The 24281-nt window shown below is 41.9% G+C and overlaps 1 protein-coding gene across 1 annotated transcript in view; it reads right to left on the minus strand.

Moving 5' to 3' along the window:
- The window catches only part of GOLPH3 (golgi phosphoprotein 3), a 35367-nt gene extending 14138 nt beyond the window's left edge, over positions 1 to 21229 (minus strand). Inside the window, exon 1 of the mRNA XM_086629680.1 lies at positions 21017 to 21229. Within this exon, the coding sequence (XP_086485806.1) occupies positions 21017 to 21229 (213 nt within the window). The remainder of the gene's footprint in view (positions 1 to 21016) is intronic.
- Between the last annotated feature and the right edge of the window lie 3052 nt (positions 21230 to 24281).

Below are 24281 nucleotides of genomic sequence, written 5' to 3' on the forward strand. Positions count from 1 at the left end.
TAAAAACCTATTGCACAAACTTACAGCTGCAGCACAATAAATATACACTTCTATTTACAAAAAGTAAGTTATATTATCATGCAAACAATTAAAGTGCTTTCCCCCGCCTCCCCCCCCCGCGTTTAGTAATTAAAAGTGAGTTTAGTTTTAAAGTGAGTATTTTCCTGGCAGCAATTACCAGATGTAAACTCCTCTGCTCCAGCAGTTGATTCAACACCCATGGCCAAAGGCTGTGGGTCGCAGAGAAATACAGGATCACAGGATAATTCAGGTTGGAAGGGGTCACAGGATATCTCTAGTCCAATCTCCTGCTGAAAGCTGGTTCAGCTATGAAGTCAGATTAAGTTGCTCAGGGTTCTTTCTATACAGGTAAGTCTTGGAAACTTCCAAGGATAGAGACTGGACAGCTATTCAACAGTTTTTAATCACATGATCCTGAAAGGCAGCTCAAAGAGATTACATTCTTTATAAATGGAACTGCTTGCTCTAGTGAGTTAGATGACATTAAAGTCATGAGAAGGTATGCTGTGTCACCATCTTTTTCATCTTTTTTTTTCAGGCTCAGAGTTTGCAGGTGAGAGGTCTGCACTAGGGAAGGAACATCGTATTTCAACATACAGAGATTATACTGCTATTAACACAGAGAGGAAGGACAGCTGGTGTCATCCTGAACATTTTTCAATCCCCTAAACTAATCTTTCCAGATAGTTCAGGTAGATGGACTAATGAGTTTTTGGCACTTACTGCAAAGACCTTATACAATTGAAGCAACCTTCACAGGTCAGTTTAGCACACAACAGTCTAATGAAATCACCCTTTAAATTAACTCAAACTTCCTGATGTAACTGAAAACAAGTAGAAGCAAACATTTGTCTTCAACATTGCAAACAGAGTTCTGACACCTACTTTAAATGGCATACAGCATAACCAGAAAAAGTTGCACAAAAGAGAAAAAATAACGCTCACAATTACAGAACTAGTAGTATTATTATGGAACTATTAAAGAGGCTATAGATAGATGAGAGGAGTGAAAGAGATACAATAATGATATACAGAGAGGGAGAACAGCAATGTAAAATGATGTACTATTTGCACAGAAAACTATTATTTTTTCTCTTTCCACAGACAAGGACTAAAGATGGTTAACAAAGCTAACTCACAGGTTACAAAAGTCCAAGGCCAACATATTTTCTTTATTTCTATTCAATTGTTTTTACAGGAAGGCAAAAGTTTTTTTTAAAAAATCCTTTAAAAATTACTTAAATTCATACGAGATTGATAATAAAGTTTGACGGGCAGCAACAGATCAGCCTGGGAAGCTCGGTCCACCCAGTTTAAGTCAGTGTACACTGGGGGAGGAGTCGTCACTTTGTGCACACCCATTCCCTGAACATGGCCTGGCCATTGCTTGTTACAGGTTATGGAGGAAGATAGGGATTTGGTTTGACCTTTTAACACCGTTCTCGCTGTTATTCCAAATACCTAGCAGTCTCAAAACACTGAGATTGAAGATCAAAGACCATTATTTACAGATGCAAGTCATTCCACTATTTAATGCGCTTAAACAGCATTAGCTTTCTCACAAATAGAACACAAAATATTTACTTTATCAGTCTTCCCACAAGTCTTTTATAATTTTATAAACATCCTAAGTCAATGAAATACTTATTTCATTACAGTTGCAAGCAGCAGAGGAAAAAAGTCTTACAAGGCAGGGAATTATTTTTATCTGACAGCAATCACACTAGAATAGCACTTTAGGCTATGAATAGCTTTCAATCAACATAGACTTAAAATTTTTGTCTTGCAAGATCAAAAGAATGTTTACAACTGTCATGTTTATTGACACAAAAGCATTTTTTGTCAGAGCTGACTCAGAAATTTTCAGGTAAAACTAGTTTTGCTAGACAAGCATAAAGGGAAATGAGAATAAAGTTTGTAACAGAAACTTGTTACCATATTGACTTTCAAGGCTCAGACTTTCCACCCAGGTATGGAAAAGCATAGATCATCTTCTGATTAAAGAACACGTGATCCAAATCCATGTTCATTAGACCATTTCTTTCGAACCACCTCCTGTAGCACTTATTCGCTTTCTCTTCTTCCCATGTTCCTTACCCAACTTCCAGATCACAGAGGTCTTCCTGTTCAGTTAGCCATTATCACTTGAAACTCTCACTTATTAAATAGTCCATCTCCTAACGATGGCCCTGTGCCTCAGTGTTGCCCAGTCTATCTTAACTCCCTGCTTTTACCGTGCCTCGGTAGCTGCACTTCCCCATCCTAGAACCAGGACACTGTCTCTCCTACAGTAGCCCCCTTCCCCACCTCATCTTACTGTGACATGTAATACAGGAACTTATCACTTCAGGTTTACAAAGATCTGAATTTCTGTGACTCTCATGCATTTCCTTACATCTGTTCACACAGCAGACAAGACAGCAAAGTATTAACACTACATATATGGTGAGCAGCCATCTTATTCCTGTCTCTCCTCCAAAAGAGGGACAAAGCCACCTGATTATATTAGCGGACATACGAACAAGTAACCCTTGGCGAGATGCTGGGTCTAGCTTTGCTGAGCAACGCACAAGCTCTTGCAGCCTTTTCCTGTAGGAACAGGAATTCCTGTAGGAATTCCTCTTCACTGTAGGAATACCCCGGCTCAGATCTGCACGCAAAACAGTGTGAACACACACTCGGATTCAGTCTCCTACAGATGCTGGTATACAGACTGCAACAGAAGTCAGGGTTCATATGCATACCCTGCAGGGAAGGCAGGAACAGGGGAGAGACCCTGAGTAAAAACACCCTGCCATGTCCCTTAAAAGACAACATCTTTTCCCAGTTTGCCTCCAAGATCCCTGCCTCTCAAACTTCTAGGACTTGCAAAAAAAAGCACTTATAAGGATTTCTAGGAATTATGAGAACTCCTGCATAGAAAATGGCGTTCAGCAGCTCAAACATTATCACCCCAGCTGCGAAAAACCCAATAGGATCATCTATTTCTGTTATCATAAAGCCATAGCTAGACGTGCAAACAAGAGAGAGAAAATACATACATGTTAGCTCTGAGAACATCATAGTATTCCGAATTTGGTGGCTATTCAAATAGTACCGAGTGCTCCAACAAAATAAGTATTACAGAATAAGAGCTGCTGAAGAAGTATTAAAGTACACTTCTACAGAACAAGTGATTTCCAATTTTTCAAGACACTCAGAATTTATATTTCTGAATATTTAAAATCCATAAGTTACTTGAGAGATTTTATAATTCAAAGATTATTTGTAAAAATATGTTTTAAAAGACGACAGATGAGACAACACTTTCTCCATCTCTGATCCAAAAAGGCACTGAAGCAATGACCACTATAATTTACTAAGTATGTAAAAAATCAGAATGAGAAGATTCTAACGTGACTAGACCACCTGAAGGTATTTGGAAAAGATCAGTGCCAAGTATGTTAGCGACTTCTACACAATGGATGCTGCTTTAAGGACTTGTATGAAACTCCAAAAACATTTCACTTAAGTACAAAACAGCCTTCACTGAACAGTCATTCAGTTACCTCTTACCTTGCTCTGCTCAGCTTGCAGGTAATTGTCATGCTAGCTCTGCTTAAAAAACAACAAAAACAACAACAACAACAAACCAACACAAAACACAAAGATGCCACCCAAGCAAACCTCAGTATTTTCTGTTTCCCAAGTGCAAATTAAAGCCACTCAGCCGAAGCAATGCAAAAAAAAAACAATTAAATTGCAGATGCTATTTTATAGACATTACCTCAAAATATTGATAGCGAAATTAATAGATTAAAGCATGAAGGTTTTTTTTTAAAAAAATCCTTTCTTCATGAAACTGAGTACAAAAGACTCACATGAGACCAGGTAATCTTTTACTTAGAATACTTTTACATGTAAGAGTTACTAAAAATCTCTTGCCACTATATAAATATATATTCTCTCTCCAGTTCTTCAGTTAACTCAGAAAACAACAGCAGCAGTTCCACTACACATGGCACAGACCGGAAAACAGTGGGGAAGAATGAAAAAAAAAAAAACGTGAAAATCTTTCAGATTCAAAAGAAAGGTAAAGAAGCACTTGCAGAGTTCCAACCCTTAGGCTTCAAGATATACACAGTAATATACAAAACAAAACACCAAACCAAACGTGTTTAACTTGCTTGGTTAAGGCCACCTGTTTACAGGATGCTGTACAGTGCAACACAGACTGTAGCTGTCATTGCATTCCCAGCGATCTCAAGATTACTTTGCAGACCACAGAGAAACAAAAACCAGGCAAACAGAAATCAGCTTTACAAGTGTTTTAAAAAAAGCATCATAAAGCCATGTAATACAAAGTAGTGGTCAACGGGACAGAATTCAGTTGGAGGCCTGTATCCAGTGGAGTCCTGCAAGGGTCGGTACTGGGACCAGTATTGTTCAATATATTCATCAATGACTTGGATGAGGGAATAGAGTGCATGGTCAGCAAGTTTGCTGATGACACTGAAACTGGGAGGAGTGGCTGACACACCTGAAGGCTGTGCTGCCATTCAGAGAGACCTGGACAGGCTGGAGAGTTGGGCGAGGAGAAATTTTAATGAAATACAACAAGGGCAAGTGTAGAGTCTTGCATCTGGGTAAGAACAACCCCATGTACCAGTACAAGTTGGGGACTGAACTGTTGGGGAACAGCACAGGGGAAAGGGACCTGGGGGTCCTGGTGGACAGCAGGATGACCATGAGCCAGCAATGTGCCCTTGTGGCCAAGAAGGCCAATGGCATCCTCGGGTGTATTAGAAGGGGTGTGGTTAGCAGGTCGAGAGAGGTTCTCCTCCCCCTCTACTCTGCCCTGGTGAGGCCACATCTGGAATATTGTGTCCAGTTCTGGGCCCCTCAGTTCAAGAAGGACAAGGAACTGCTTGAGAGAGTCCAGCACAGGGCCACAAAGATGATGAAGGGAGTGGAGCATCTCCCTTATGAGGAAAGGCTGAGGGAGCTGGGTCTCTTTAGCTTGGAGAAGAGGAGACTGAGGGGGGACCTCATTAATGTTTATAAATATGTAAAGGGTGACTGTCATGAGGATGGAGCCAGGCTCTTCTCACTGGCATCCAATGATAGGACAAGGGGAAATAGATATAAGCTGGAACACAGGAGGTTCCGCTTGAACATGAGGAAGAACTTCTTCCCAGTAAGGGTAACAGAACACTGGAACAGGCTGCCCAGAGAGGTTGTGGAGTCTCCTTCTCTGGATATGTTCAAAATCCGCCTGGATGCGTTCTTGTGTGATCTGATCTAGGTGGTCCTGCTCCGGCAGGCGGGTTGGACTAGAAGATCCTTTGCGGTCCCTTCCAACTCCTAACATTCTGTGATTCTGTGAATAGTCCGTGAAGATAATTGAGGGTTACAACAGCCTGCTCACCAAAAAATATAATATTTATATTAGCAACAACAGGTCCCTCAGGCCCATCCTCAGATCCACAAAAACTCATATTCAGTGTTAGGTCAGTTTTGGCCCTGACTCAGACTCAATTTACATTTATGAAGAAACACAACAGCAAAGCTTCCCTAGGATAATGCATGTAACACTGCCCAGTCTATACTTCTCTTACTAAAAGCCTTTTCATTCTATATTCAGACTTAATGGTAACTCCTTAACCCTCACCTAGCACCCTATAATTAAACACACTCATAACCAAACTAAAACACACCAATTAAAGGGGAACTTTCTGAAGGAGAAACTTCATTGGAGCTACCCAAACCCCTGAATTCCTGTCCTCAGGAAATTCCAAATTCTTTTATGAAAGACACAAACAAGGCGGCTTCAAAATTCAGTAAGAATGCGATTTCTGAAACTTCATGTAGAGACAACAGAAATAAAATGGGTTTTTAACCCTTTCCAGCCATGGTAGGGCCATCAGAAGGGGAGCTGGCCAACTTGGAAAGTAAAAGAAAGCCAAGATAAAGAATAATTACAGCTCCTGAGGACTTTGGAAGTCCTAACTACAAGGCAATACACATGATAGGGATTTCATGTCTTCTTGATAGACTAACTTCAGGGTTTCTCAGCTAGGAAGCACAATTTAGGGTACACAAAACTTTCACTTTAGCAAACAGTAAATTCTGAATTCACAAGTAGGCTGTTTTCCAGAGGAAAAATTTGAACCAGCTCTACTTGGATGATGAAACATAGAAAAATTAGACTTCCTGAACTCCGCTGGAGTTTGCAGTTGAATGCCACCCATGCAGAAGTAACAAAAGTAATAGACATGCTGGTGGTAGCAATACAAAAGCTCTGAGACATAAAACTATTGTTTTGTTTATACACAAACAAGCATCTAGCTTTCCCAAACAAGGGTTTCTTGCTTGCCATCTACTCTTTCTGACATGCAGCAGACTGTTTTTACGGCATGTTCTCAGAAATCACAGACACAAACATACTGAAAAACATTCTGTGCTTGCTGGCATCATGGGACGTTATTGAGGGCAATTATCTCCAGGTCCAATTAGTCACCTTCACCAAATTTACATGTCAGTATAATAAAAATGCAGCTTGGAGATACGTAAAACATACAAGGTTGAGTTCTACTTTTAAGATGAGAATAAGAAGAAACAGTTGTCAACAGATGTATAGTCTGACACGGACTAACTAAAGCCAAGGTGGAACTTGGAATCCAAGACTTTGAAAGTCAGTTTAGGTAATTTGTAGGATTGGGCAAAGCAAATTGAGTGGTCTGCTGGTATAAATTATATGTGTGAGACATTTTCATGTTGCACAGCACAATTGGCAAAGAGCCTACCTACTTCTAATGTTTACACAACAATATGTCACAAAGTGAGAGTATCTGCATGCTCACTTATGAGGAGTTATCTCAATATTGAGAAAGAGACTTGTTTTGTACATACATAAGTTCAGGTATCTTTTCTCAGAAGTACTTAAAACGGCACAGAGAAACACAAGGAGAAAAAAAAAAAGAAGGAAAAGAAACTGAGGACAAAGTGACAACCCAGGTCTAATTACCTTCCCAGCACAAGCATCTCTTTCAAACCACTACCTTCCGCGTATCAGTGAAATTATTTTTCCTCCAAGAGATTCATTTCAGTTTTACTGACCTTTCAGATCCATGTCACAGGATCTCATTTTAACCTCACACAAACCCATGTAACTTGAGAAGGCAAGTCCTCCTCATACCTTCATTTTTAGCCATTTGAGAGCTAAGTCCAAGAGTGCAGTCCAATGAAGCCTGAATTGCTACTGAAGACAAAAGTATCTATTTTTTCACCCCAGCAAACCACATGGCTGTTCTCTCTTTTGAGCCCACAGTAGCATTTGTGTAGACAGCTAGACAAGAAACTGGTCTGTCTGAAAGCTAATGGTCCATCTCCTCATCTGAGTCACCAAGCAGGTGAACAAATTTCAGAGGCGGCACGGGAACAGGAAGGAACATGGTTGGGACAGACAGCAAAAGGCAAAAGCATCCCCTTCAGTGACAATCCACACTTAATGGACAAACTGCTTTCAAAACCTGAGTAGTTTTCACAACCTGAACAGTTATGGCTGGAACTATTCCCTTTGTTGCTGGGATAAAGAGCTCAAAGTTAAAAACTCATACACTACATTGGGCTACATATACTGAAGCCATTCATAAGCACAATCTGCTCAGAAAATAAAAAAATGCTGAAAGTATCATGCATTACATTCATCACTACCTTCAGCTCCCCGTTTTGGACCCTGATCATCATAAATTTGAAGGTGTATTATTTAAATCTGACAAGATGGCAATTGCATGCCTTCCTGATTCTCTGAAGCAATAGCAAGTTCTTTCAGAGGTGCCTAATAGCCTATTATTTGCCAGCACAAAGCACAGACAGAACATAATAATCCAAAACAATCATCTGTCGCCCATTTGAAACCTACTGCAAAAAACAGGCAGAGACAATTTATCTAGAAATATGGGCTGTGGCAAGTTGTATTTCATAATGGACTTGATCACAACTGTCCAGGAGTTCCTCTCTGAAGCAGTAATTTCAGGACCCACAGAAAGACAGCCGGAGAGGGCAGAGCAAAAGGAATTACAGCATACACTGTCCAGGTGCACTGCAGCAGGATAAAAGTTGGTAGGAATTTTGATCTGCCACAGTTTTCACATCAAGGATGGCTCTTTCCTTCCCTGTGCATCCTATCTCCAATGTAAGAATTTGCTGCGAGCAACTTTAATCGGGTTCGCAGCTATGACTGTGGGTGACAAAAGCTGTTTTTAAGTACTTTGATTTTAATGAAGAGTACTAGCAGACTGAGAAGCATAAGGCTATCATATTCCCAAAAAAGGTGAGAACTATCAATATACTGTTTTCTTTATGTAGTCTCTCTACAACTACTAATACTCCTTTGAATTTTTTTAAGCAGTTGGAATCACCTTAAGAACTTCTGCATCTCCTTAAAGCTGTTCCCAAATCCAAAAAGGTAAAATACAAAATATAAGCAGTATGTAAATAGAAAGGATAATGAAAGTATCTTGTTTATTAATTATGTTTTAGCATAGAACTTCAGTCCTTTCTGTCAACCCAAAACCTTCATTTCATGAATTCCAAATGCACCTATCATCAATATTCTTCTACAACAGAAGCACTATGTCCTCTCGGATACTGATGTAAAGTCATACAATTACATGTAGATACCAGCAGACAGCAGTAGGAGATGACAAAGAAAAATAAGTGAACGTCAGCTTCTGACACCTTTACATGATTCTGTGGTTCCTATCCTTACAGCTGAAAGTAAAATTGCTGATTAGAAAGAAAGAAAAATCACCTGATATTGTTGCAGGTAAGTAAATCTCTTCTTTGTCATAAGGTAACTATAAGCAGAAATCTTAGGAAGATCAAAGTCAGTAACTGAGATAATAATTGAGTTACTGTTGTAAGTTTATGGATTCTTTCAATACGAAAAACTCTTAAAAGTATTTCATTTTGGAACATCATCATTCTATATGGAAAAGCTAATAAAATGTCTGAATCTTTTGAAGGAGGTGGAAGTCAGCAAAACTGATACTACATATGCTGAATTTAATATTGAGTATATTTTATAAAAATATTTGTTCAACAAATCTGATACCTGACTTTTTCAGTCAAATTTAAAAACTTCAACCACATTCCTCTTCAGAGCAGGAAATTCTTCTATTAGAAATAAGGTGTTTTTAAACAGTTTACCTAAGTTTTTTCTTCCAGTATACTGTTGCAAGAAGTTTCTCAACATAAAAATAAGCAAACAGGTCTTGTAAAAGTGAATTAAAAAAAATACCACAAACTTTTCCAAGTTCTCAATGACAAATAGAGAAGCTTGTCAATACTAGGAGAACTAACTGTATATTTATTCTGATAATTTGAAGCCCTTAGACCCTCTTGTGCAGCCAGCCAGCATTTTTTCCTCCTCAACGAGGTCCTTCTACAGATTTCTATAAAGTTCCAATTCAGCTATTCAAGTAACCTTAGACAGATTGTAAACATATAAAGCACCTTAAACTCCAGTGAGAACCAGTGAAAAGTCTTTTTACCAGCATAACTGAACATACTTCTAAGAAGCTGGGGGAAAATGCAAACAGTAGAAAACAAAGATGGAAGAGGAGAAAAAGGAAAAGCTTCACTGAAACATTCATCAAAGACAGGTTGGAATGTCCAAAATTATTTGAACCCTCGAAGTAAAACTGGACTGCTCTCACCACAGGTATCTTATTATATGAATTGATCCATTTACACCTCCAGGGGATCAAAAAGATCTGTTATTTTCTTTCCAATGCAGGTTATTGTAATTTAATCTACCTGAAGATGAGTGTCACAGCTCAGAAGCTGCAGCTGACAGTGAGTAAGTCTCAAACAAGAAAAGCTGGTCAAATTATTCATGTGCTTTAATGACCTAGAGATTCTCTGTTACTTCCTAATACATATTCAATATACATAATCTGTTAGGTCTAATAGCTATTGATATATTACCTCTAAGAATATCTTATACTCCATGACTGTGTAGTACTGCACTGTGCCAGACAGATTAGAACACCGAACCAAATGCAGCTTCTGTGGCAGCATTCTCTGGCAAGACCTAAGTCAATTCCCCTTGGCAAGGAACCATGTGGCTTTACCCCAGCGTATTGATACTCAGCTGAAAATACTATGTCCAGGGTTAGGGTCTTGCTTAAATAACCCTTCAATAATAGTTTCAATCTCTTCTCTCCTCTATGGACCTGTAAGGTAAGAGAGAAGAAAAGCCTCCACAATTCTGGAATGTACGATGGTAAGCTGAGAACATGCTCAAAATTTTTTTTTTCATGCTTAGGTTCTAAGACAACTAGCAACTCTGAAATGCAAAACTGATTTTCAGTTTTGACAGCAATAAGATTGAGTAAAATTTATGATTATCTAGAAAATTATAAAAAGACAAATTCTCCTTTTTTCTCACAGAATTGTTTTCACATACACTGTCTGCCAGATTTTGATTTTCACTGCTTCTCTAGATGAATCTGTTTTAAAACATGTTTGGTTAAAGACATGACCTAGCTACACATCACAGGAATACAGTCAGAGAAGGCTACTTTGTATATATTATACAGACATATAATGTATGTAATAATCAAAACTGAGACATTAATTTCTCAGGTAGCTCTTAAATGGGGATAAAGGAATTTTGAGATCCAGTAGAAAAAATACAGTTCTATCTAGCTACATAATGGGAAAAAATAAAATGCATTTCTGAAGACTAAATTATTTCAGGAGACATTCATCCCTTTTACCAGTCACCCCTTAAAAATAATAATTAAAAGATAAAAATAATATGCCCAGAACGTGCAAACAGTCAAAATATTCAAGTAAGACACCTGCTAGAGGAACACTCTGGATTTTCTCACGCGTCAAAGGGAAAATATCCAAACTTCAAGTATTTTGCAAAAAAAAAAAATAACTGCATTGCTCTTCATCCCCTTCAAACTAGATTAAGGGTATATGCCAACCTATACTTAGCTCATTGCTGCAAATCCTACCTTCCAAGCAAGCTATCACCTTCTGACCTACAGAACTTTTGAAAATTAATATGTTTAAGAAAGAAAAGCAAGCCAGAGTGCAGAAGTGTTTATTATTGGAACGCTAAAATGTGGGGACTTTGATGTCTGATGTGGTCGCTCTTGATTTCCTCTTTTCATGCAAATAAAACCATTAGTCTTTCACTGGAACATAAATTGTAGCCTAGTTATACACAGAAGTTAAGTTAGTGAGGAAAGTCTCTCAAGTGTTCTGACAGCCAAGGGCTAGACATACTTTAGGAAAGCAAGCATACATATTCTACAAAGCACAGTATTGTTGACAAGAAGCTTGTCAGGTGTTAGATTAACCTGCCATTGCATTTAGGAAAAAATAACAAACAGAACTGCTGTTGACTGCTGAAAGCACTAGAGCCAAATGCTACTGCTCAGCTTTTCAAGCACTTACACATACATACATTACATAGACACATCTCTCCACTAAAATGAAGGTAATAAAAAAACGTAACTTTACTGAAGAGGAGGCAAGTAATACATGCACACTGCTGAACCCTTAAGAGATCCTTGAATAAATCTACACTTAAGAGTCTGACTGTTCATTTAGGAACGAAAAGACAAACTTAGAAGCCTAACCTTCGGCATGATTAAGTGTACACACAAATGACTTCAAACAGTTGCATGGCTTTTGCAAAGCCACCTTCCATCAGGGTCCAATCTCTATTCTCCATACTTTGTGCAAAATAAAGATGTAATTAATTTGTTCGATAACCTGCAATTCTACACTACCAGCTATTATCAACGAGCATAAAATCTGACACTTATTTGAAATAAATGTTTAATTAGAACTGGTAGTTAAATCGTCCACATCAGATAATTCACACACACAAAAAAAACAAGTCTTCCCACAGCAGTAAGCAAATACAGCAGGATCAGAAAAATACCTTGCCTCCTGCCTAGATATAACAACCAGAAACTTACAACATAAACCATGAACATACTTAGTGTCTCCTAGTGGCGGGTAGAACCTGGCTGGCAGCTGAGTCCCACATAACTGCTCCTCCAATCCCCCTCAGCAGGATAGGGGGAGAGAATAGGAAGAGCAAAAGTGAAAAAAAAAAAAACAAAACAAAGTGATGCAAAACACTCATTCACCATCTCCCACAAGCAGACTGACACCCAGCCAGGCCCCGAGCAATGACCACCTACCCACTCCCTCCTCCCCTTCCTTTTTATTGCTGATCATGTGTTGGAGTTTAAGTTTGGTTAACTGAATTCTTTTAACTGTATTCTTCTGAACTTCTCTCCAACTGTTCCCTGGTTACACGAAGGGAGGCCCCGAGACCAGTGCAAGCTGGAAGATAAAGGGGCCATGACTGTCAGAGCAGCTGCAACTCATCCAGATAAGAAACAGTCAACAGCCCACCTGGAGACAGAGAAAGAATCCAATAAGGAACAAAGACGACTCCAAGCTGAAAATTGCCATTGGACCAAGAGGCATGTGCAAGGCGTGTGAGCAGCGAACAAAGAATGGGTGCATAGACTTTAAGGGTATAAATGCCCAGAGATTTCTTTGTTCAAGGTCCCTCTCTGGAGGCACTCAGCTCAAGCTGCTCCTATTGCCGTACCCCTCGGTTAAACTATCACCTGGAATCTGAATCATAGATTCATAGAATGGTTAGGGTTGGAAGGGACCTTAAAGATCATCTAGTTCCAACCACCCTGCCATGGGCAGGGAAACCCTCCACTATACCAGGTTGCCCAAAGCCTCATCCAACCCGGCCTTGAACACTGCCAGGGATGGGGCATCCACAACTTCTCTGGGCAACCTGTTCCACTGCCTCACCACCCTCAGAGTAAAAAATTTCTTTCTTATATCTAACCTAAATCTGCCCTCTTTCAGTTTAAATCCATTGCCCCTTGTCCTATCACTACACACCCTTGTAAAAAGTCCCTCTCCAGCTTTCCTGTAGGTCCCCTTTAGGTACTGGAAAGCTGCTATAAGATCACTCCGGAGCCTTCTCTTCTCCAGGCTGAACAGCCCCAACTCTCTCAGCCTGTCTTCATAGCAGAGGTGCTCCAGCCCTCTGATCATCTTCGTGGACCTCCTCTGGACTGAAGTCTGAGACTGTGCTGTGGAAAACCCAGGACAAGGAATTTCTTTAACACATGACACTACACAGTCTGGGATATCCCTCTAGTCAGTTGGGGTCAGCTGTCCGGGCTGTTTCCCCTCCCAGCCTCTTGAACACCCCAAACCACTCACTGCGGGGTGGTCAGAGCCAGAAACAGAGGCAGCCTTGACATTGTGCAAATACTGTTCAGCAACAAACAAAACAGGGTGTGTTATCAACACTATTTTGGTCAAAAATAAAAAAAATAGCACCACACTGGCTGCTTTGAAGAAAATTAACTCTATCCCAGCCAGGTGCAGTACACTTCTCTCAAAAACAGTAAGAAAACCTAAACCTGGTATGTCCTTCTAATAGAGACAAAGCAGGTCTGATATCAGCTGACTGAAAACGGGAGTTTCACTAATTTTGATGAACTAGGCCACATTAAAACTACAATTCCCTCCTCGTCCTGTTGTTGCATTAAAAGGAACAAGTTCTTCCATGTAGTACTTAACATGTACCAACTGTAAACGGAAAGTCTCAGCCACAGGCTGCAGATGCTGCTAAAGCAGAAGTCCCATTTAAATACCCAGCACAGGCAAAGCAGTTGTAATTAGCGCTTCCTAAGTGACTAGCATAGATCGAACATCCATCTGGCATTTACCTCAACCTAGCCAATAAATGCTATACCTGTCTTCTCCAACATGCAACACATAAGACATACTGAAATGGCAGCATAATACCCATGGAATGCTTCTCTTGCAGTAGGGACTGTCGAACACGGAAGTGCCAAAGCAAAATCAACCGTCTTTCGAAGTTAAAAAAAAAAAAAAAGAAGTGCAATGTGCTGTGCTGTACAAGAATGACTGGCTAAATAGAAAGCAAGTGGTACAGCCCACGTACAAAAGACACCTAGCCTGTCAGCAAAGGACTCTAAATAACACAGCCACACGGTACTATCTAGTCAGACCATGAAGGTAGACGACTAGGAAGTGTATAGCAGTAAGCAGCTTACAAGTGCTTAAAAGAATATCAGCAACAGAAAGATACACAAAAAGCCAGAAAGACTGATTTCCCAGCATGATCAGTAAACCCTGTAATGTACACAAATGAAGAGCCATGAGTGGAACACCTCTCCAACTATAAAAATCTAGCTTACAAGGCATACAATTTTATTACTTAACGGTCCATCACAAAAAGGAAAAAGGGTTGAAATGCAGTAGTTTAGTATAGGTTATATTGGGAGAGGTGGGAAAGCCTTTGCCCTATACTAGACAGCTTGGCATGAAAGAAGGAATAAATAATATAGATTACAGATTAGCCATGCTACAAGAGCAAGGACAGTCACACCTGCTGCCTGCAGAACCATGAAATACAAACACCGCTTCAACACAGTCAACCTGTAACCAAAATGCTGCTTTCAAATCAGCACGTCCTCCAAAGAGCCCAAAAGTAGGATCTACTCAGCAGCACAGTAGAGAGGCACTTTACTGCATCCTGCAGCACACAGAATTGGGGTACTACTCCTCCCACACCTCCTACCTTCTCCTAGCCTGCAATTTATTTATGAACATGAAATTAAAAAAGGATCAAAAAGACAGGCAACTACGAAAGAAAATTTTTCACCACAGACATTGCACACTTTGTCGTTATTAGGCCCTGAACATTTGAGAAAAAGCACGTCTTTGTGAAGGTTTCAACACCATTCATACATCATTCTTCAACTGAAATGCAAATTCCCAGTAGACGCCTCTTCATGTTTCACTCGTTTGTCTCAAATTTTCCAGCAAAATTCAGGAGCTTTTGAGTTGACATTCAGGCTGTTGCTGAAACTTTTTTAAAATCCCGAAAAAATAAAAAGATACAAAGGAGACTTTTCAAAACTTTATCATTTGTTACACAGGCAAAAACCCCCAGACTTCTGCATCATAATATGAATTTCACTAAGCCAAATCTTAGTATCAGGGAAAAAGCCACCCGTATTTTGAATGTTTTCAAAATTTCTATTTCGTCTTTCAGAAAAATCTCCTTACGATTAAAATACAAAATTCAGTAACAAATCCAGGTACTCGTATTTGTAAGAATGAAACTACATTTTAGCACTAATCTGATCAACACAAAACAGCACATCTGAAGCAAGCAAACTAGCTCCCTAATAACTTATTTCAATACAGTGAAAAATATCCTAAGCTGGAGACATTCACATGAACTATCTGGACAAAAAGCTATACTGCAACACTAAATCTTCAGCAATAAATGAAGTTTCTGAAGGCCAAACATGAGTAGCAAAGATCCACGATAATTTCTGCACCTAAGAAAGTGATTTAACTTACTCCACTCTCACAATTGACACACTAGTCTTTACCAAAAAAAGGGTATATAAAACCAGAAATATTTACTGTTGCAGTAGACCGCAGAGCATGATTATTATTTCAGCATACCTTACGTGAATTTTCTTTCAGCAAATAAAGAATTTGTTACAGATCAAATAAATATTTTACCTTAGTAGGTGCCATGTCTCTATAGCTGCTTCAATTTGTTTAATTGTGGCACATGGTATAGAGGATAGAAGCAGCTGTGTGCATTGCTGTATCTGAAAATAGTCCCACGTGTATCAAAAGAGAACTCAAAAAGGAGACAAAAAACCAAAACCCCTACATGTGGGGAAAAAAAATAAGCAAACTTAAACAGAGCAACAGTTACAGAGCACAGCCACCTAGCAACTTCTCAGCCTTCTATGGGACTGAGTTACGAGATGTCTGGAAGAGCTGTAACAAACAAACTGGCCTGTACTCATCTCTTAGCTGTCGTTTTCAAATAAGCAAACTGTTAATATTTACCACTCCCTTCTTTTGACCTCAGATGCTTCTACAGAATAACCTCCCTTTTGCTGTGGCTCTGACCTATCCTATCACAATACTATTTTTAACCTAATACAGCAAAGTATTTTATTTCAGTCAGTATTTTTTATTCGTACAGCAACAGGCTATTACTCTATTCTAAATGGACGAACACAACTCCCTCTCTCAGTCATGTTTCTGAAAGGTCTCCAAATAAGTGTAAGTGTTCTTGTGATGCTCCCTGAAGAATTCTAACAATGTATTTTGTTCCAGTGTATTATCTGCTCCTCCAAGGACACCGTCTCTGTCATGTTATGCAAGCATGCACATATTTCAGCACATATCCCTTATAGTCTGTCTTGACCTTGGAATACAGACATAGTTACGTATACACTGCAGATACAAATGGAAGAGGAACTGTAGGTGGAAAAGAGCAAACAGTAGACATACATCAAGTACAATTTAATTAGGCCAAACGGAGAAAGCAATAAAGGCCATGTCCAGGAAGCACGTGCAAATGCAGTTAATTGTGTTCAAGCATCCCATCAATGGGATGGAGGCACGTTGTGTTTGTTTTAAGGCAGCCAGACATTCTCATCATTGAACTCAATCCGCAGCGACAAGTAGGCAACAACCCAAAAGTTTTGCTGTTGTTGTTAACAATCATTGCGCTATCCTGAAAGCTTGATTCATATAAATACCTAACAATCTCCCAGAAACACTGAACTCAATCCATCACTGCCTGGATCTTCCTGAAGAACTGTCTCCTATAAGTAAAGACTCTGCCACCTTACAAATTATAAATGGTAGCTCCACACACATGAGGTATTTTGCATACAATTTACATGGTGTTAAGCCATACTCTCCATATTAGGGAAAAAAATTACCCAAAAACCTGAAAGCTAAGTTATTAATGCATAAATCAGTGACTTTTCTGAGAGAGAAGCTATTTTTTAGGAAAACATGTTCTTTGGCCAATTCAGAATCCTTTTCTTATTATTTATTTTAAACTCAACATTAAATTATTTTATCTTGTTGGAATAAACAGGAAGGATATTGTCAGCTTTAAATTTACTGGCTTTCAACTGAGCTTATAGTTTACACACCTGCCTTTGCCTTTCCCTTAGACTTTTTGTAGTTTCACAATTACACTTTACAGACACTATATTGCTTTTCTCTGCTTACTGTCGTAAGAAAATCTCGCACAAGTGTCATGAGGAATCAATTCTATTGGAAGCAAAAACTTTGTAAAAAGCATTTCCAGATGCATAAAGTTGCTTACTTATCATCAGAATAACAGAGAATAAACAAAAATTCATCTTTGAAAATGAGTCTGTAGTTTTATTTCTGGTTTTAAAAGGAAAAAAGGTAACAAAGTGGTTTTCACGGTGTAGTACAAGCATACCCAAAATCAAAACACAAACCACAGTGATTCATGTCTAACAAAGTTCACAGTGTATTCTAGTTTCTGCACATAAGCCCCCGACCCTAGAGATGACATTATCATTCCTTTTATCTGATAGCTCAACTGAAAAAAACCCCAAGGGAGTTACGGACCTCTGTGCTATTTAATCGTTCAGTTCCTCTTTCCATACAAAGGAATATCAGATTGTCCACAGTGTGTGCCACTGCTACACCTCGCAAAGTTAGATGATTCATAATTTTTATGCACATCAGTGCAAAGCCTAAAATTGACCATTTAGGTCAAATGGGTCTAAAGTTCCATTTTTAGGCCCAACACTAACTGGAAAACAGGAAACAACCCCCGTTTTTAAAAAGGAAAAAAAGGAAGGCCCACAGAACGACAGGGCACTCAGTCTCACCTCTGTGCCTGGCAAGATAAGGTGCAGATCCTCCTGGAAACCACGCTAAGGAACATGGAAAACAAGGAGGTGACTGGTGACAGCCAACATGGCTTCACTAAGGGCAAATCCTGCCTGACAAACATGGTGGCCTTCTGTGATGGGTTACAGCGTTGGTGGATAAGGGAAGAGCAACTGACATCGTCTATCTGGACTTGTGCAAAGCATTTGACACTGACCTGCACAACATCCTTGTCTCTAAATTGGAGAGGCATGGATTTGACAGATGTACCGCTCCGTGGAGAAGGAATTGGCTGGATGGTCACACTCAAATAGTTGCAGTCAACAGCTTGATGTCCAAGTGGAGACCACTGACAAGTGGTGTTCCTCAGGGGTCAGTATTGGGACTAACGCTGTTTAACATCCTTGTCGGTGACATGGACAGTGGGATCGAGTGCACCCTCAACAAGTCTGCTGATGACACCAAGCTGGGTGGTGTGGTCAACAGGCTGGAGGGAAGGGATGCCATAGAGAAGGACCTTGACAGGCTGGAGAGGTGGGCCTGTGAGAACCTCATGAAGTTCAATAAGGCCAAGTGCAGGGTCCTGCACGTGGGTCAGGGCAATCCCAAGCACACATACAGGCTGGGTGGAGAATGGATTGAGAGAAGCCCTGAGGAAAAGGACTTCACAGTGACGGTTGATGAAAAGCTCAACATGAGACAGCAAGGTGCGCTTGCAGCTCAGAAAGACAACCGTATCAAAAGAACTACATCAAAAGAAGCGTGGCCAGCAGGTCAAGAGAGGCGATTCTGCCCCTCTACTCTGATGTCATGTGACCCCACCCAGGGTACTGCGTTCAGCTCTGGGCCTCCCAGCATAAGGAGGACAGGGGTCTGTTGGAGCAGGTCCAGAGAAGGGCCACGAAGATGATCCAAGGGCTGATGCACCTCTCCTATGAGGACAGACTGAGAGAGTTGGGGCTGTTCAGCCTGCAGAAGAGAAGGCTCTGGGGAGACCTTCTAGCAGCCTCCCAGTACTTAAAGGGGGCCTACAGGAAAGCTGGAGAGGGACTTTTGACAAGGGCGTGTAGTCACAGGACAAGGGGCAATGGCTTTAAACTGAAAGAGGGGAGATTTAGACTAGATATAAGGAGGAAATTCTTTCCTCCAAGGGTGGTGAGGCCCTGAAACAGGTAGCTCAGAAGTTGTGGATGGCTCATCCCTGGAAGTGTTAAAGGCCAGGCTGGATGAGTCTTTGAGTCAGCTTATCTACGGGAATGTGCCCCTGCCCATGGCAGGGAGCTTGGAACTCAATGAGCTTTATGAACCCTTCCAACCTAGACCATTCTATGATTCTATGAATACCAGGAAGACTTGCACCATATATTCTTTCTGGGCAGAGAGAACACTCCCTACCTTGAAACCTTTACTTAAGCTGTAAAGCCCACAAATTCGGCAGATTTAACACACAGTCCTGAAAAAAAAAAAAAAAAAAAAAAAAGAGCTGAAAGATCATACAGTATATCCCACCTTCCTCAAGGCAATCCCTTCTAGGCAATCCTGCCAGATATCTGTCTTGTCATATCTAACTTACTTTCCCTGAAGTATTCAGATGTGTAGAAAGAGAAATGCACATACGCACAAGTCTTCAATTCAACAGGTGGAAGCACACATCATGCCACTGTCAGAATAGCAACTGAGCTTATCAGTATGCCATGGCAAGGTCCATTCGAAAAAATAAAGATTATAAGAATATGGCCTAAAATACACGAAGAGAGAAATAAAATGTTATTGTAGTACGTATATATACCCGCAAGTGTTAAAAAAGAAACGTTAACCAAGAAAACTGCTCTTTAATTTATTCATTATCAACCAGTATATTTATTTTAGATGCAACACACTGTCAAAAAACATACCACTTATCAGCTTCCCTCCCCATTATTCTCTCCTCATTAACACACACAGTTTTAAGAGACTTCCACCCAAATCAATGAACTGGCTTCATCGATTTACTTACCACTGGAAAAAAAAAAAAAAAAAAAGCCGGTTGCTTAATCAAATTTATACTATAACTCATATCTAAAACAGCAGCGTGTCACACTTCACCATGCACATAAAATTTAACCGTTTCCCAGACAGAACTGACTTTCTGCAGTGCACATGCTTTTTATACTGATTAACTCTTTCAAATGAAACACATCCAACACGCTGGTGCAAGTACACCTTCCTCAATGTCTGTTGTTCACAGTATCATGACAAACAATTAAGCTATGAATTCAGTAAACCCACAAAATTACACAATAATGCCATTTCCTCATTTTGACACGTTTCTCTTTACCCAAGGCCCAATTTTATCATATTTATCTGCCCCAGTTTTAAGGCATTTTTCACACGCATGAGTCTGGAAAGTTTTCGTAAAAAGAGCTGCTAAATATCTCAAAGCACCTGAGAACCCCGTAAGTGTCATAGTTGCCCCTGACAGTTGTGGCTGCCCCATCCCTGCAAGTGTTCAAGGCCAGGCTGGATGAGGCTTTAGGCAACCCGGTGTAGTGGAGGGTGTCCCTGCCCATGGCAGGGGGGTTGGAAATGGATGATCTTTGAGGTCCCTTCCAACCCCAACCATTCTATGATTCTGTGATTCTATGACAAAATACATTGGAGTAGACAGGTCTCCCACGTTAGAGTCCTGGGTAAGCTGTAGGAGGACTATAAACACCACAGATCTACCCAGGCCTCCAAGTCAGCCACCAACGCTGAACAGAGGCTCCGGCCCTCACCTCCGGGTCCCCGCCCTGCCCCAACCCCTACGCTGCCTTCCTTGAGACACTACGAATACGAGAGCCCCTCTGCAAACCCCGCATCCAAAGGGCGATCCAAACTCTCTGCCACCTCCCCAAAACCCAGCTACCTTCTCCACCTCCTCCAGAACACCGAGCCTGCTCCAGCATGCGCCCCTACCCCCAGCAGCAACACAGCCCCCGTAACGCCTCTGCCCCGAACCCGCAGCACCCACTCCCGCAGCGCCCCTGCCGCCATTCCACCTGCACCCTCGCACCGCTGGGACTCCCTTTTCCCACTAACGCCCGCCATAAGCCCCCGGATAACCGCTGTCCCCTCAGGCACGCCGTTCCCACACTCCTGCCCCGGCACGACGGGGCCTCCTCAGCGTTCGCCGGCCCCGGGCCCCTCGCCCCGGCCCGCCCCAGCCCCGCCGCCACGGCCCCGGCCGCACCTCACGGTCCTTGAGGCCCAGGAGCAGCACCTCCTCCATGAGAGTGAGCCGCGTTTCCTTGGAGTCGCCCTTCTCGTCGTCGCCGGACTCGTCCCTGCGGCCTTCATCCTCTGGGCCGCCCCCCGCCGCCCGCTCCTTGTCGGCGGCGGCACTACGGGAGGCCTCGGTCCGGCGCTGCACCAGGCCGGAGCTGCGCTGGGTCAAGGAAGTCATGGCTGGACGCGGCAGGAGGGCAGAGGCCCGCCGCGGGGAGAGCGACAGCTCGGAGGCGGGAGGAGAAGGGACGGGAGCCGCTCTCGCCTCCGCCCTATCCGCACCGGGGCAGCGGCCGGCCGGAGCGAGTCATGGGGAGCGGGACTTGGCGGCGGCGAGGGAGGCGGGGGAGGCGGGGGCCGGCGTCCCCCTGCGGTGCCCGAGCTGGCGGAGGAGCCTGTTCCAATATGGCGGCCGCGCTGATGTCAGCGGAGGATGTGGCAGCGCCGGGGTGGGAGGGGGCTCCGGAACGGGGCCCGGGGGGCGGGGGCGGGGCCGGGCCGGGCCTGGGGCGGGGCCTGGAGCTGGGGCGGGGCTAGGATTGGCCGGGGTCGGGCAGGGGCGGGGCCGGGGGCGGGGCGAGGGGCGGGGCCGTTGGGGGCGCGGGTCCCGTTCCGCGGGAAGAGCGGGAGGCGGTGGGCGCTGGTGGCCGTTACCGGCGGTTAATCCGGGGCTGCGGAGAACGGTGGATCCGCCGCCCCGCGAGAGGGGCCGGCCCGTGCCCGCCGTGCCGCAGCTCGGGAGCGCGGTGCTGCGCTCTTCGGTGCCCTGTTTGCAACCTTCCGTCTGCTCGGTTTCGCCTTGAGCCACGGGACTGTGTCCGGCTGGCGGTGCAGCCCCCCGCGGATCTGTCTCCGTGCGTATCCATATGACGTGTATATACGTACTCGCTAGCTAAGCCCAGGTGAGCTCTTGACGTCAGACTGCGGAGATGGAGTCCGTCTGCTCCGCTGCCGATGAGACCTTTCGTTTCAAGCCTTCAGACCTTTTGAAAGCGGCGCATCAAAACCTCGAAAAACTCCTTAACCGAGGCTGGTCCCACACGTGTTTCCAGGCGGCGCATCCTGCTGCGGAATGAGGATGATGCATGGCTGGCCTGTACTTTTAGTCTGCGATGGGGATATTGCGTTTGGACATACTGAGCTAGACAGATATAGATACAAACATAGGAAATATTCTAAAATATAATATGGACTATTTTTAGGGGGTGTTTGGGTGCACCCTGTTAACCAAGAGCTCTGAGACACGTTGTAAGTGACTTTAGCCTCCATTGTTTCCTACATCCCTGGGGCAATGGATTTAAACTGAAAAAGGGGAGATTTAGATTAGATATAAGGAAGAAATGTTTCACTCAGAGGGAGGTGAGGCAGTGGAACAGGTTGCCCAGAGAAGTTGTAGATGCCCCATCCCTGCAAGTGTTCAAGGCCAGGTTGGATGAGGCTTTGAGCAACCTGGTGTAGTGGAGGGTTTCCCTGCCCATGGCAGGGGGGTTGGAACTGGATGATCTTTGAGGTCCCTTCCAACCCTAACCATTCTATGATTCTTGCACCAGGTGCTACTGCAACTTCGTGATAATTCAGTACAGCTTCTTCAAGATCGCCAATCAGAAAGGACAGCAGAGGGACAAAACAGATCCCCAGAGGATCTGAATCACTTACGCGAGTGTTTGCTGATTGTTCCGCTTGTGTGTTTTGAGGCACACTAATTATTCACAGTCCGCTTGCTGTGTGACATTCCGATTTTCTTGCCTTTCTAATTTTTTTCATTAAAATGTTTTGCTGTACCAGATCAAATGCCAGTCCAGTGCTCGAAGATGTAACATCACTGTTACTTTTCTCAAATAAGCATTTGCATAAAGAGATACCCAATTGAATTACAAGATCTGTTTTCAGGAAATGTGTTTTCTGAGTAGTAATTAGACTCGAATATTTATTAATTTAGTCCTAGATGAGCCACTTTGATATTTTGATGAGGATTACAATCAAGATGATGGGCATGTAATTAACCTGGGTCATCCCCTTTACCTTCTTTCAACATAGTCACTATATTAGCTTTCTTCCTGTGCTTTGGAACTCTCGGGATTTATTGAGACTCACAATTAGAGATCAAGAAGAGGTTCCAAAAAGCTCTTTTAGAAACCTGTAAGCAGATTATACTGGCTTACTGATACAAATTACCTAGCTTTACCACTGCTGATAAAATTTTTCTTAAAGTATACTGTTAGTGGAAAGTATTTCATCTTTGTCCTGTTTGATAATATCTACCTATTTCGCCAGGATACAAAGCTATTTTTTTGAACACATTTTTTAAAGCACTATTGACAATCTTACATTTCTCTTCAGTACTGTCATTGTTGGTATTTGCCTTGCATCTACATTCAATTTCCTGTTTCCTTCTATTGACAAAAATCTCTTAACATCACTTACACCTTCTTTAATTCCTCGATTTGATTAATAAAACAATGTTATCTTCTCCTTTCTTATCCATAGAATGCATAGTTAGGGGGCTGTTACAATTATTTTCACTTTCCCACTACACTAGTATGGCAGTTTAACTATGTTTAGGTTTTGTCCTGATTGCATTTTAAGGGTTAACTGATTAAATGTTTATTAGCAACCCCTAATTTGTATTTTCTTGATTTGGATCCTTTCTTCAAGGGCCTCAAAGACCCCTTTCAGTTTTGTGAAACTCACTTTTTGAAAGTAGTAGCTAATTATATTATTGACTTGTCCAATTTTCTGGGTTTCAGTTAGAAAAATGACCAAATGAGGATCACTTGTAGGTTACTTAGAATTTTTAATTTTGTCAATTGATTTAATTTTTATTAGGTTGAGGTGTATTATAAAGTTCCTTATATTTGACAGTCACTTTTCTGACTTAAAAATTCAGGTGTTTGCACAAATTGAGTGGTGTAATTTCAAACAAATGTATTTTTTCATTACTAATTTCAGTTCTGATTCTTTATCCATGTGGCTTTATCAGGACTTCAGAAGGCTGTAACACCCGACACTGTGTTTGGCATTGGCTGGTGCAACCTGTGACTCATGTCATTTGAGTTGTCACTGGGCATCTCACTGGGTACAGACCCCCTTTCCTCCCCTCATCCCAATGCCAGTGGCATCCAGCCTAAGAGCTGACGCCCTAAATCTTTGAAACATTCTGTTAAGAACTAATACTGCAAAAGCACAGGCCGTAGTCTATAAATAATTTTGTTTGGCTTGCAGTAAATTGA

The sequence above is a fragment of the Tauraco erythrolophus genome, chromosome Z, assembly GCF_009769465.1.
Source record: "Tauraco erythrolophus isolate bTauEry1 chromosome Z, bTauEry1.pri, whole genome shotgun sequence".
Lineage (NCBI taxonomy): Eukaryota > Metazoa > Chordata > Aves > Musophagiformes > Musophagidae > Tauraco > Tauraco erythrolophus.